The sequence below is a fragment of the Marmota monax genome, unplaced genomic scaffold (genome assembly GCF_021218885.2).
Source record: "Marmota monax isolate L192 unplaced genomic scaffold, Marmota_monax_Labrador192_F-V1.1 WCK01_AAM20220418_F8-fsc00130, whole genome shotgun sequence".
NCBI lineage: Eukaryota > Metazoa > Chordata > Mammalia > Rodentia > Sciuridae > Marmota > Marmota monax.
In genome coordinates, this window is record NW_026693244.1 from 1,944,909 (window position 1) to 1,960,745 (window position 15,837).

Sequence of the window (15,837 nt, forward strand, 5' to 3'; positions counted from 1 at the left end):
GATTTTTCCCCAGCCTGTTGAGAAGGTGGGAGAAAGACAGTACAGGCCAGGACCTAGAAGCAACTGACATCAACTCCATTCACATCCCATTAATTCACATTTCATCCTGTAGCTGTATCTAGATCCAAAGGAAGCTGACATGTAATCTTTTGTTGACAAACAGTTGCTCAGCTTAGAGGGTTTTATTATTAAAAGGAAGTAGAAATGGATTCTTAGCCAACTAGCGTATTCCACCATTGTCTGTTTCTCTAGCTACTTGGGTAACCATGAACACCCTTTTTTTCATAGAACCATTTGTCAGTTCCCATCCAGTTATTGCCTTGAGCTCGAAGATCAAGATCTCTGTGGGACACACAGTTCTTCGTAGTGATAGCTTCTCATGATCTAGCAGTCTATGAAAGTAAGACATTTTATCATCTACTTCACCCTGCTATAAATAAATAAATAAATAGAAATAAATAGCCCTCCCATTTGGAAAAGGAAAGAATGAGAAACAGCAGACACAGCAGTTTTCAACAACTGGCAGAAATTAGGATTCCAGCTCTGGTGAAGTTCCTTGGATTTATTTGGGTCTGCCTTCTCCGAGTATTCCTTTATCAGTGGTACTCCGTGGTCTTAGATTTTGCCTGCAGGGTGTTCTTTCGTGACCATATCTTAGAGTACTGCTAGTTCCAGTATGAAATGTATGCTAGTGCCAGTTTGAAGAGTTAGGATTGCTTTATTAGTCAAATAACCACACGACTAGGCCAGGCCTTATATCATCCTGGTAATAAAATTCCTTCAGAAACTTAAGTTTCTCATCTGTTTTCTTCCATAATAACTATACCAAATATTGCTTTTGACCATAATTCCTGCCAGATCTTACATGCTGACTTGTGTATTTTGTCCATCCTTCTCTTCTTCAATTTAATGGAGTCTGCTTTGGAGCCTTTCGAAAAGCAGGCTTAAGAAGGAAGGCAGTATTCTCAAATTAATCTCTGCAATTCAGTCACTCCAAGTGACATTCTTTCCTCCTGATGTTAGAAACAGAGCAAGTGGCTTTTCTAGCCATCTGAAACCCATATTATAGACCACAGCAGAACCTTCCTTAGCAAAATTCTTTTCCTTTTATTTTTGTAAATTGGTCAATACTCACATGAGCTCACCTCTCTCATTTGATCCTTTCAAAAGCAACGTATACCAACAAACAGGCCAACATTGTTAGTTTTCCCAAACAGTTTATTTGAAGCTAAGACTTAGTAGGTGCATGGCTTGCTTCTACGTTATAGCAAACAACAGTTTTAACAAATATTCTTTGTGATATAATAAGGACCACTAGCTTCCCAACCTGGTGAATGCAGAAGCCTCACTTCCATTCTGGTACATTTTTTCATTTTGTTATAGCAGCATCTTGTTTCTGCCACTAGTCTCTGTATGTCAAGGTGCAGGCTGAGCAACTTTACAGAGGTCAATCAAAATCATAGTGACCCAAATAAGATCAAAGTTATTTCTTTTCAGAAAGTAGATTAGAGGTTACCAGGGAATATAGAAGCAACCCTGAGCAGTTTTTGTTAATGGTTATAGCATTTCTGTTTAAGATAAATGAATATATAATTAATGCCACTAAATTGGAAATTGGACACTTAAAAAATGGTTAAAGTACAGCCAGGAGTAGTGGTGCATGCCTGTAATACCAGTAGCTAGGGAAGCAGGAATGTTTTTAACTACAATGCATCTGTAGTTAAAATGGCAAATTTGTATGCTTTTTATATTTTACCACAGTAATGGTTTAAAAACGAGTTCAAGGCCAGCCTTGACAACTTAGTGAGACCTATTTCAAAATAAAAAAATAAGAAGGGTTGGGAATGTAGCTAAGTTGTAAAGCAATTCTGGGTTCAATTCCCAGTACTGGAAATACACATATATATTTATATATAACATAACATATGTAATATATAGAGTATACATCCTACATATAGTATGTTTTACGTTATATATTTGCCACAATTTTTTAAAGGTTTATTTCTTTGTAACGCAATGCCATCCTCAGTATGTGACTTCTGAAGTCATTGTTGTTACCTTCCTTTCACAACTAGCAAGGCAAGCATCTATAAAGAGATGACCCACCTGGGCATGATGGTACGTGCCTATAAACCCAGTGACTCAAAAGGCTGAGGCAGGAGGATGGCAAGTTCAAAGCCAGCCTCAGCAACTTAGTGAAGCCCTCAGCAACTTAGCAAGATCCTGTCTCAAAATAAAAAATAAAAAGGGCTGGGGATGTGGCTCAGTGATTAAGTACCCCTGGGTTCACTCCTCGGTACTAAAAAAACAAGAGAGAAAGATAACCTAGAAATTTCACTCATCATCTCATTTACATTCCATTGTCCCATTAAGTTTTGCATGGCCACAAGTAGATTTAGGATGGGTAGCTGGGTAACCATGTGTTTATCAAAAACTGTTAATAAAAGGAAGAATGAGAGAATAGGTGTTGGAAGAAATTTGGCAATCTGAAGAAAAGATCTGGGGAAATGAAAAAGATGAAAGAAGAATTCAAACTAGTATAATTCAAACTAGAATTATAGTATGTATACATCTCTTATCCATGCTTCCAGATTCTAAAATACTATTAACAGGTAATTATGTAGGATTTGCTCTTATGTCAGACATTTTTCTAAGTACTTTACATTATTCTTATTTGAATCTTCACGTTCACCCTATAATGAGACAAAAAAAGTGAAAGATGAGAGAGCTGAGCCTCAGAAAGGTCAAAGGATTTGTGCAAGGTCAAACAGCTAGTAAGTGGTGGAGCCAAATTTTGAATTCAGGTCTTCCTAGAAATTAGTCCATAAATAATTTGCTGATTTGATTATTAGAATTGGTTTTCTTATGAAATTTATTTACTTCTAGGAGAATTTACTTTTCCTTTTATTATTAAAAAATCAATACATTTCTAAGAGAATTCAAATATAGAAAGTATTTGTAATATCTACTTGGGGAAAAAAATCCCTGAAACATTTTTAAATATTGAGTTCTATGGTGTGTTAGTCTGTTTGTACTGCTATGACAAAATACCACAAATTGGGTAATTTAAAAAAACAAAGAAATTTATTTTCATAGTTCTTGAGGCTGACAAGTCCAAGATCAAGATGTTGACTTCAGTGTCTGGAAGGGTGCTTCTTGCCACCTGCTCACATGAGAAGGGGGAAGAATGCTGTTCTTCAAATGATAGAAGGGCAAAAATGGCCTACACCTGTTCCTTCAGCTCTTTATTTGGCACTAATCCATTCACAAGTATAGTGCCCTCGTGTCTTTGGTCACTTCCAAAATGACCCCACCTCTTCATATCACAACACAGATTTTCAACATATAAATTTTAGGGGAACATTCAGATCATAGCATGTTACATTAACTGTGTTTACATTATTCTGCAGCCATCACCATCATCCATCCACAGAACTTTTCTGTGCTCCCTAACTGAAACTCTGTGTTCATTAAACACTCCTCCCCATTCTCCTCTGACCCTGGATGCTGACAACAACCATTCTGCTTTCGGTGTCTATGAATTTGCTCTGGAACCTCATATAAATGATATCATGTATCTTTTTGTGAGTGGCATATTTCACTTACCATAATATCTTAAAGGTTCATCCATGTTGTAGTGTGTCCTCCTAAGACTGAATTGTATTCCATTGTGTTAAATGCCATATTTTGTTCTTGTATTCATTTGTCAGTGGACACTTGAATTGCTTCCATTTTTGGCTATTGTAAATGATGCTGCTATAAATGTGTGTAGAAATATCTCTTTGAGTCTCTGCTTTCAATTCTTTTGTATAATATATATTCAGAAGTGAAATTGTGGATCATATGGTAATTTTGCTTGATTTTATGAAGAATATAATTTTCCACAGCAGCTGTACCAGTTTATGTCCTCATCAGCAATGCACAAGGGTTCCAATTTCTTTACATCCTTGAACATAGATATACATATATATATACATATATACATATACATGTATACTCATATATCTATACTTTAATGCCACCTGCTATACATACAGTAGTCATACTAATGCATCTGTAGTTAAAATGGCAAATTTTTATGCTTTTTATATTTTACCACAGTAATGGTTTAAAAACATTTGACAGTTTTGCAAACCTCAAAATATAACAACTCTTCTTTTAGTGCTTTGGGTTCACTTATTATCTTTTGGTTTTGCTGTTGTTTATTCCTAGGAAAACACCATCATTCTGCAGCAGCTACTGCCACTGAGGGCCCAAGTGGCCAAGCTACTTGGCTACAATACACATGCTGACTTTGTCCTTGAAATGAATACTGCCAAGAGTACAAGCCGTGTGACAACCTTTCTCGGTCAGTTCTTTTTCTTCTTAAAAAAAAAAAAAAAAGTTATATGGTTTCCATTTCTTTTTTTTTTCCCCTGATTTTTTGCTATATCATGTCAATTTAAGGTCTCAAATCAAATATTTCTTTGAGGATATCCAGGTTTTCATTCAATCAAGAGAAATTCGTTGAACACCTCTTCTATTAGATAGTGTACTTATTCTAGCGGCTTCTCGTGGTTACTATGACATTACTATTATTATTATGACATTACTATTATTCTTCATTCTATCTTGCATGTTGTTTGAGATTTTTATACTGATTCCTCACATGACATCTAAACAGTGTTAGCCCATTGCATTTATTCACTGCCACTAGGTATTTAGTAGTTACAGTTTGGCTATTTATGAATTTGCATGACATAAGCTGACAGATATGATATAAATGGAAACAACACATATTTTTGTTAAATATTTATTTTTTAGTTGTAGTTGGACACAATATCTTTTATTTTTTATGTGGTGTTGAGGATCGAATCCAGGGCCTCGAACGTGCTAGGCGAGCGCTCTACCACTGAGCCACAATCCCCAGCCCCAAAACAACATATATTTTAAAAAGTAAACATTTTATGCTCCAGAAACCATTTGTCAATGTATGAAGGTAATATAAAATAGCTATATTCACATTCATTTTATGTCATTTTTTCATAAAGCTTATACAAATCATGGCTCTTATGTCCATGACATTTAGTCTCTGGAACTCTCTCACTTACTTATCCTCTCAGTCCTAGTGTCCCCATTCCAACCATCATTATTTTCTCTTTCATCTTAGTGAAAATGGTTGAATAATTCAGACACAATAAAGATATTATTATTTTTTATTATTATATCTCTAATCTGAATTAACCATAATATGATTTCTTTTGTACTTTCCCCACTAACCCCTTCAAACTTTATTCACCTTCAATAACATTCCAAATTATTTCATCTGTTGTTTTGAAATCCTTTTAGTAACTTAATTAGGTTGGAGAATGATGTGTTAAATCAGCCATATATGTGTTAAAATCCATCATATATGGATTATGTATTCCACAAATGATATTTATTATTATATAGTTTATTAATTGGGGAGACATTTATGAAATAATTACATAGTATTAGGCATGACAGATTATTATCATACTAAGTGGTAGGATTATAGAAAGGCATATGACAAGTCGTTGCTTCAATGGTTTTTCTACCTAGTGAATGTAACAGGGATGTGAGCAGGTAATTGCCATACAGTCCAATGCATGTTATACAAGAGGATGGTTCAAGGACTTAACAGGTTTGTTGAAGTTTCCTTTAGTGGTGACTACATATTCTGAAATTTCTCCTTCACACATCTGATTAACTTAATTCCTTTAAGGTTGTTTTCCCTCTAATTTGAAATTGGCTTATTCTCAAATGAATTGTCCTGTTGCTGCCTACATTTATATATTCTCTCACAAGCTGTGTTAGTTAGCTTTCTGTCACTGTGACAAAATACCTGAGAAAATCAACTTAAGGAAGGAAAGGTCTATATGTTCTTTCTGGACCTGTGGTGAAGAGCACCATGGTGAAAGATGGCACAAAGCTGCTTACCTTATGGCAGCCAGAAAGAAAGGAAGGGTTGGGGGGCAGGGAGAATGAGCACATAAGAGAACACATAAGAGGGAGGGGATAGGTACAAAATATATCCTTTAAAAGCCTTCCCCCATTACCTACTTCCTCCAATTAGGCCCCACTCCCTAAAGGTTGTGCCACCTCCTTATAGGACCATAGGCTGGCAAACAAGCCTTTAGCACATAGCCTTTGGGCAACATTTCAGATCTAAAACTTAACAGGCCTAATCAAAACTATATCTCTTTGTATCTTCTCTGAGTGTCCTCCTCTTTCTTCACGGCATTTCTCAGACTACTGCCTCCATCTCACAGCGTGGGGCAACCTCTAAACTCCCATGTCCCTCGCAAACCCAAGCATACTTTTATCTTAACATATGTAACAAACTGTGACAAATAAATACAGAAGCACATACTCATTTAGCCAAATAAAAAACAAGTAGTTAACAGTTGAAGATAGTAAATAAAGCATGGTGCCCAGAAGTTTCTCCATCTAAAATGTAGAATTGCTCTATCCAAATCGTCCTCCTTCATAGGAATGGGCAATGAGAAACTAAACCCGTGGCTGTCAGATATGTTGAGCAATTTCTAGATAATACTGACCACAGGTCACATCTGGTTTGTTTCCCTTGGCTTTCTTAAAAACTTAAGCTCACTGAAAAATAATTGTGCACACGAGTTTAGTTTCACTATTACTTTGCACCCTAATTACATCCTTGAGTTAGAGTTCTTTGAGGTAAACCTCACCTTTGTTGGTGCTCTCAGGAAGTCATGGTCAGGTTTTGGTGGTGCTCAAGGAAAAAGGGAGAGTCGTTAATCACCCTCAGGAGTAAAATCTGCTGTCATAATAGAGCTTTCCTTCTTCCTTCCTTGCTGATTTCTCATGTTTAGCACCATGTTAACACATTGGCAGTTTGGATGAATGGGCTTGCTCCAGAGAGCAGTAGACCACTAACTTTTCCCATTTCTTCACAGATGACTTAAGCCATAAATTAAAACCCTTGGGTGAGGCAGAAAGAGAGTTTATTTTGAATTTGAAGAAAAAAGAATGTAACGAGAGAGGTTTTGAATACGATGGAAAAATCAATGCCTGGGATCTACACTATTACATGACTCAGACAGAAGAACTCAAATACTCCATAGACCAAGAGTCCCTCAAGGAGTACTTCCCCATCGAGGTGGTCACTGAAGGCTTGCTGAACATCTACCAGGAGTTGTTGGGACTTTCCTTTGAGCAAGTGACAGATGCGCATGTTTGGAATAAAAGTGTTACACTTTACACTGTGAAGGATAAAGCTACTGGAGAAGTGTTGGGACAGTTCTACTTGGACCTGTATCCAAGGTACTGAGGATCATATTGCTGGAATTTAGGGATTCAGCTACTAATCAGTTTAAGATTCCTCCTTCCACATTTCCCATGAGTGATTCTTAGTGGAGGTGTTAAAAATGTGGGTTTTCATCACTTACTGGGCAAGTAACTTAATTTTTCTGTGCTTTAGTTTTCTTACCTATATTATAGAATCTGATAAAATGAGAATCCTTGTGGCATCTGCTTTGTAGGGTTATTGTAAAAATCAAGTTGATTAGTTACCTCCAAAGCATTTGGAAGACTTCCCAGCATATAACAAGAGCTTTTACATATACTGGGGGCTATCATCATCTATTGTGTGCACTGCATTTGTTGAATTTAAAATTGACTCTAAAGATGTTTGGGTAATCTGTCTACCAGTCCTCTTAAATCTATGACCACTCCCTTCAGTCTGGCTGGGAGGCAGCACAAAAATAGTAGGAATAGCAAAATCTTTGTAGTCAATTAAACTTGAGTTTGAATGCTTGAATGACATAAACTCATTGACACTTTGCTTCTAGTAGAGAACTGATAATCCCTTTAGAGAGTTGTTTGTGCATTAAAGACTACATATGCAAATTGCCCAGCCCAGCTGTCAATCTGTGATAAGAATGTAAAACATTATCATCATTTTTTTTAACATATGGCAAATGGACTCCATGATCTTCTGTCACACACAAAGGTTTTAGATCTCTTTCTCCCTAGATGAATTTATAAAACAAAGCCAACCTGTCATAATTACTAATTCGTTTTACTAAATAAACCAAAGGAAATTGTAGCATCCCTCTAGTTCACTAACATATAAATTTGTAGTCCACTGACTGAATGGGGCTGGGTACCTGTGCCATCCAGTTGACAAGCACAGGTGTCCTTAGGCATCTAGATTATCCCAGAGCTTTATGGATTTACTTTCACTCATGATGTGACCTAAAAATAAAACCATGTCAACTGTAGATGGGTCTACTTTTAATTAAAAAGTGTCCAAATACAGTTTTAAGTGAAGAATTCTTTGAGTGGTAAACCTCCAACATTGGTATCTCCTATCACTATCCCAATAATCTCTCCAGTGTCAGTATAATAATTCTTGCTATCTCATCCTGCTGTCTCTCTGAGACAGAATTGGTTTCTTTTGTTCTGAGAAATCTGGTCATTGCTACCAGCACTTTGGTATCGATACCAGAGAGTAATCTTTGGTGAGGGTAGTGACCATATTAATATTTATTTCCTGTCCCCTTACATTCTCCCTTAATAACAGTGAGAGAAATTAACTTGTTTCATTTGTCAGACCAAAAAAAAAGATAGTGGGAATAAGTTTTTAAAAGACTGTTTGTTTCTTTCTTTAAATCACATTTCTGTTTTTATTCATCAATACTGAGATTCTCAAACAAAACAAACACAAAAAAACCTGATGGTTATTTCAACATAAGATCACCAGGTAAAGACTTTTATTAGTCAGCATAATTTTATAAATAAAATTAGGAAAGGCCTTATCTTGGAATAAGGAAACCTTTGAAATTAAATAAATCCATATTTTTTTAAAAGAAAGATTAAAATTCCTCAAAATATCACTGATTTTAAAATTACTAGTCTTTGATTTCAAGCTAAAGTTTTAAAAATTCTTCAAATATTTTTGGGAAAAATTACTCACCTATTATCTCTCCATTGCAGTAATACCCGTTTCATTCTCAAACCAGGTATATACATTGTTTCACAATACAGCAGGAGGTATAAAACTAGCAGAATAAGGATTCCCCTATTCTGTAATTTTCCCATTTAATAAAAGATTTTTAAATTCTATTTGCCTATTTATACACTTCTAAATCATGACATAAAATCTTTGCAGGAACACTGATCGGGCTACTGAATACACAGAGGCTGAGCTGGCTGAAAATTTTAACAAATTCAATGCACAGTTTCTGGTGTATATGTCCATAGGTTCTGTCTCCCTCTGCCTTCCTTCTCTTCTGGTGTCCTGTTTGCTCCTAGCTCAGCCTTGACAGAGTTCTATTTTTATATAAGCATTTAATATAAGTAATGAAGTCTGTTCCAACAATACTTTTAAGTTGTATCCCACACAATTTGGTGTATTGTACTCTTGTTTTCATTCCAAAAAATAAGTATGTTCTACAATCTCTTGTGATTTTTCTCTTTGACCCATGCATTAACATAAACATGTATGCTTTAAGTTCTAAGTATTGGAGATTTTTCTAAAGATCTTCCCCATTATTTCTAGCTAGGGTTTGTTTTTTGTTTTGTTTTGTTTTTTGATTGGAAGATATACTTTGTATCTATTCAGTTCTTTTAAACTCCTATGATTTATCTTATGACCAACCTTGGTGAATGTTTCATGTGCACTTGAAAAGAATGTTTATTTTGGTATTTGTTGGTGGAGTGATCTATAAATATCAACTAGATAAAATTTATCAATAGTGTTGTTAAGATCTGCATCCTCACTGATTTTTTTTTTAATTTGGTCTGCCTGTTCTATTACTGAGAGAAAGAGGAAGTCTCTATATTTGCAGATTTGTCTATTTCTTCTTCAGTTCTATCAGTTTTTGCTTCATGTATTTTAAAACATTTTTTTAGGATTGTTATAACTTTTTAGGATTTTATTCCTTTATCATTACATATTGTCCCTTGTTATCTTGACTAATATTCCTTGTTCAAATGTCTACTTTTTACTTAAAGTAGGCCTCTCATATAGATAATATGTAGTTGGAGCTTGTTTTGTGTGTGTGTGGATGTGTGGCACTGAGGATTGAATCCAGAACCTTTCTCATGCGAGGTAAGCTCTCTACCACTGAGATATACCCCCATCCTTCCTTTTTTCCATATTTTTTAATTGGTTCATTATAGTTATATATAATGGTGGGATTTGTTGTTACATGTTTGTATATGCACACTGTATAACAATATAATTTGGCCAGTATAATTCTCCAGCATTTCTCCTTTCCCTCTTTCCCCACCCCTTTGTTCCCTTTCCTCTACGCTACCGATTTCCCTTCAATTTACATGATCTTTTTAAATTTTGAGATAAACTTAAGTTTGCCCAGCCTAGCCTCAAACTTGAGATGCTTCTGCCACAGTCTCCCAAGTAGTTCGGATTACAGGTCTGCACCACCATGCTCCCTGAGCTTGCTGGGTTTTAATCCTCTTGGATCATCTCTTTTAATTAGTGCTTATACTAATTGCATTTATGTTGCATGCTTAGAATATTCACATTTAATATAATTATTGATATGATAATATTATGCCCTATTTGTGTGTGTGTGGTACTAAAGATTGAACACAGGGGTACTCTGCCTCTGAGCTATAAACTACATCCCCATCCCTTTTTATTTTGAGAGAGGGCCTCGCTAAGTTGTTGAGGCTTGTTGTAAACTTGTGCTCTCCTGCCTCAGCCTCCCAAGTCACTGGGATTACAGGTGTGTACCATGTCGCCCAACTTTTACATGTTCCATCAGTACTTTATTTTACCATTGTGTGGTCGGAGAGGGATTAAACCCAGGGCTTCTTGAGTGCTATCTAAATGGTATTTCCAGCCTCCATCTGTAGTTTTTCCTCACTTTTCTGCCTTTTGGGGGTTAGTTAAGGACTTTTATTTTAATATTTTTTAGATGTTGATAGACCTTTATTTTATTTATTTATATGTGGTGCTAAGAATCAAACCCCGTGCTTCACACATGCCAGGCAAGGGTGCTAACACTGAGTCACAGCCACAGCCCAAGTTAAGGATTTTTTATGGTTTAGTTTTATTTACACAATTGGTATATTATTTATATCTCTTTTAAAATTTTTGTTAATGGCTACCGTAGGGTTTATAATATACATCTTTGATTAATTAGGAATTGTCTTCAAGTAACATTGTACTACACCTGACATGGAATACAAGGAACTTAAGGATACATTCCCAATTTCTCCTTCTTCTCATTTATGCCATTGTTGGTACTTTCACATAAACACCCAACACATTCCTAATGTTATTGCTTTATGTAGTCATTTTTTATTCAGAGAAACTAAAAATAAATACATTTTACATGTATCTTCATCTATTCCATTTTAACACTTCATTTCTTTGTAGATCCAAGTTTTGGACTAGTAACTTATCCCCTCTGTCTGAAGAACTTCCTTTAAAATGTCTTCCAGTTCAGAGCTGAGCATGGCAGTGCATGCCTTAATCCCAGTAACTCAGAAAACAGAGGTAGGAAGATTGCAAGTTCAAGTCCAACTCAGCAACTTAGCAAGACCCTATCTCAATATTTTAAAAGTTCTGGGGATGTGCTCATTAGTAAAATAATTCAATCCTCAGTAACAAAAATAAATAAATAAATAAATAAATAAAATAATGTTTATAAAGCCTTATCAAGCAACCATGGTCTGAAACTATGACCCAAAATAAACCTTTTATCCTTCTTTTAAAAAGGGGGGGGGGGCTGGGGCTCAGCAATAGAGTGCTCGCCTAGCACATGTGAGGCACTGGGGTTCGATCCTCAGTACCACATAAAAATAATAAATAAAATAGAGGTATAAAAAAAGGAAAAGAAACTATTAGAAAAAAATTTAAAAAAAGGTCTAATCATTCAAGCATATTGACACTGTAGTGTTTTAAATTTTTGTCTGTCTGAAAAGTCTTTATTTTTCTAGAAGATTTTTTATACAGTTTTTTTTTTTAGTTGGACACAATACCTTTATTTTGTTTATTTATTTTTATGTGGTGCTGAGCATTGAACCCAGTGCTTCACAGGTGTGAGGCAAGTGCTTTACCACTGAGCCACAACCGAGCCCCTTATACAGGTGTTTTCTTTCAGTCCTTTAAAGACGTTATTCTGCTGTCTTATGGCTTGTATAGTTTCAAATAAGAAGTCTGTTGTGATTCTTGTCCCTCTGTACATACTATGCTTTTTTCTTTTGACTGCCTTCAAGATCCCCTGTTATGGCTGGAGATGTGGCTCTGTGGTAGAGTGTTTGCCTTGCATGCATGAGGCCTGGGTTTCAATCCCTAACACCAGGGGTACAGCAGGTAAGAGCCTCTGTTTACCACTCATTTTGGGCAGCTTCAATATATTTATGGTGGTGTGCTTTATCCTTCTTTGAGTTTCTTCTACCTGTGGTTTGGTGTTAATTTTAGAAAACTCTTGAGTATTATTTCTTCAAACGTTTCTTCTTTTCTCTCTTTCTCCTTTTAAGATCCCAGTTACACATATAGAATATCATTTGACATTACCCTGTGACTCTTGATGTTGTGTTCTGTTTTGTTTTCATCATCCTTTTAAAAAAATTTTTTATGTTAGGGTAATTTATTTTTTGGTTCAGTGATTATTTCCTTGACTGTGTCAAGCCTGCTTAATGAGTTTGTCAAAGGCATTCTTCATCTCTGTTACTGTATTTTCCATTTCTAGCATTTGTACTTGATTCTTTCTTAAAATTTTCAGCTTTCTGCAAAAATTATTCATCTAAGCTGGGCATGGTGGTACATGCCTGTAATCCCAACAATTTTAGCAAGATCCTAAGCAATTTAGCAAGACCCTGTCTCAAAATGAAAAGTAAAAATGGCCAGGATGTGGCTCAGTGGTTAAGCACCCTAGGTTCAATCCCCAGTACTAAATATATATATGTATATATGTATCTCCATCTGCTGATATATAGTATCCACTGTTTCCTCCTTTTAACATACTGGTCTGAGTTAAACACTCCAATTGCTCCAACATCTTTGTCATTTCTGAATCTGGTTCTCTTGTTTGCTTTGCCTCCTGATAGTATATTCTTTTTTCCTTTGCATCTTTGTACTGCATTACTATTTTTTGAAAGCCAGACATTTGTATAGGATAGTAAAGGTTCAGGGAAATAGCTGTATGTCTAAAAATAGCCACATATTTTCTTCTGTGAGACTTTTAATATGAGGGTTTGATTCATTTAATAATCAAACTAGGTTTGACTACTAAATGCTGCCATGATTAACCTTGATAAGCTACAGCTTCAGTTTCCTCTGTCTTGTGTTTAGGATGGGGATTGATTTACCAGGGTTTTCTCAGTGTCTGTTTTAACCTCAATATTAAGGTTTCCCTTCGTGCTCAGTCTTAATCACAAAGTGAGCTCTGTGTCCGTGAGTCTTAGGAGTTGCTTCACCCTTGGCTGTAGGTCTGCACCCATGATGTATTTCTGCCCTTTCTCCAGGGGTGGAGGCTTTTTTTCTGTTCCCTTTTCTAGCTGGCAGTGGATTTTCACCACAGCTCTAAAAGCAATAGGATTCATTGCCCTTCTCCTAGAGCTTGGAGGCTTTCGTTCTGTAGGAGAGGTGAAGAGGACCCAAAGAGAACCTTCTGCCCTTATCACAGCAGCCTTTGCTTTCTCAGGGCTATCACCCTGCCCCTTGCCTCTTCTGTGTGCACTCATTGAGGTCTTGGAGAAGTCTTGCAAATGGATGCAAAATTTCCCTTGTCTCTAGTAGTTCCCTATTGAGGCTGACCTACCATCAACCTTTGGCAATTTGCTAAAACTTCCTCTTACTAATATCTTCAGTGTCTATCCTAGGTTAAAAAAAAAAAAAAAAGTTTGCTGTCTTCCTCTCTCCTTGGAGGCACCAGTCCTAGATTGTGGGTTAGTTGGTTGCCCTTCAACCTCATTTCTCTGAAGGGTTCAAGAAAAGCTGGGATTTGCAGATTGTCCAGCCTGTCATTGTTGTTGTACAAACAACAGTCCTTTCCAGCTGTATGTCTAACTAGGAAGCTGGGAAACTTTTTTGTTGTTGTTTGTTTTAATTTGCATGGCATCAGCAGTGGGTACAGGGTGGGGGGAAAGGAAATAAGAGTCACTAAGAAAATATAGTACAGAGAAAAAAATACAAATAAAAAAATAAAACTGGGCTGGAGTCATGTATGGCTCAGTGGTAGAGCGCTTGCCTGGCATGTGTGAGGCACTGGGTTTGATTCTCAGAACCATAGATAGATAGATAGATAGATAGATAGATAGATAGATAGATAGATAGATAGAGAGATGGATGACAACAACTAAAAAATAAAAACAAAAAAGCTCTCCAATCCTGAATGCTATTCTTCTCACTTTCCCACCAGCAAAAAAGAAAAAAACCTACGCTTAGACTGTGGTTTAATGGCATTTAGCTTTGGGAGAGACCATCATCACTCCAAGAATAAATGACCTCATAGTATAATTTATACTTTTTCCCAGGCTAATTAAAAGCACTCTATTTCCAAAAAGCCCTATCTTGTTTATAAAAGAAGCTCATTTAATTGTGACTACTGAGTCTTCCCTCCTCAAACAAAAGGAAAAACCTTCTTTTCTGGAGGTTAATATTTTAGCAATTTTAGTTAGAAGGAAGAAAACTACCTAGTCAGTCAAATTGTATCTTTTATTTTAAATTTGCTTCAATATTATGTAATGTTTAGTGTCTGTATCTGAAGAAGAAAAGTAGGGGCTTATTAAAATAACTTGGACAGGACAGTAGATATCGCTCAGTAATAGAGCACTTGACTAACATTGGTTCAATCCCTAGTATTGGGGGGGAGGGGGAAGACATTTACTGCCTACTAGGTGTAGTTTACATTCTTCGTATATGAGATTTTTCAACAAAAGAAATCTTAGTAATATAATCACCCAAAGTGATAATGGGGTTATTGTTTGCTTGGTTTTCATTTTTTTCATTTTAGCAAAACAGCCTGCTTTCTAAAAAGTGAATTCAGGGTTTGCAAGTGTTTTCTTCTGTTGAATATGGCTTAATGACTGGAGGAGGCCACACCAATACTGTTGCTAGAGAAGCTTTGATTCCTCACCTCTGTGTGTCTGTGGTTCCCAGGGAAGGAAAATACAATCATGCAGCATGCTTTGGTCTTCAACCTGGCTGCCTTCTCCCTGATGGGAACCGGATGATGTCTGTGGCTGCCCTTGTGGTAAACTTCTCACAGCCAGTAGCAGGTCGCCCCTCTCTCCTGAGGCATGATGAGGTGAGGACTTACTTCCATGAATTTGGTCATGTCATGCATCAGATCTGTGCACAGGTGAGTAATTTCTTTACCAATTTCTTTTTTCTAGTCAATTAGTTGCTGTAATAATATAAACATGTGCAAGAATTTCGTAGGCCTGCAAAAACACAGTTTCCCTTATCACGCCCTCTTTCACAACCTAATTTTTCTCAGAGGTTAATCCACCAATGAAAGAGCTTTGTGAATACCCACTGTGGAGAAAGAAAGACGACCATCATTAGGAAGTGTTACAAATACTGTGCTCTTTTCTTTTAAGTTTTTTCTTCTCTGTAGGAATTTGCTGTAAACCTCACAGATAAATTGTGCTATAATCTGTCCCTTCTGCTTATTAACAGTTTTTTCAGTTTGATGGCTTTTAGTCCTCTCAGGCCCCTTTACTCCTCTCCTAATAATAAATGTTTGTAACAGCTCCCTTATTAGCCTCAAATTTGAATCATAGACAATATACTAAAACCATGCAGAGAATTTTCCAGGAAACATTTGTGTATGTGCAATGGATTAAAACTAATTTCTTTACTGCTGAAAATGAAAAGTA

General features: G+C 36.2%; 1 protein-coding gene across 4 annotated transcripts in view; it reads left to right on the forward strand.

Moving 5' to 3' along the window:
- The window catches only part of Nln (neurolysin), a 101,883-nt gene that overhangs the window by 58,535 nt on the left and 27,511 nt on the right, over positions 1-15,837 (forward strand). For all 4 annotated transcript variants that reach the window (XM_058583073.1, XM_046456142.2, XM_058583072.1 and 1 more), the window contains exons 7-9: positions 4,213-4,348; positions 6,933-7,299; positions 15,116-15,317. In XM_058583073.1, the coding sequence (XP_058439056.1) occupies positions 4,213-4,348; positions 6,933-7,299; positions 15,116-15,317 (705 nt within the window). The remainder of the gene's footprint in view (positions 1-4,212; positions 4,349-6,932; positions 7,300-15,115; positions 15,318-15,837) is intronic.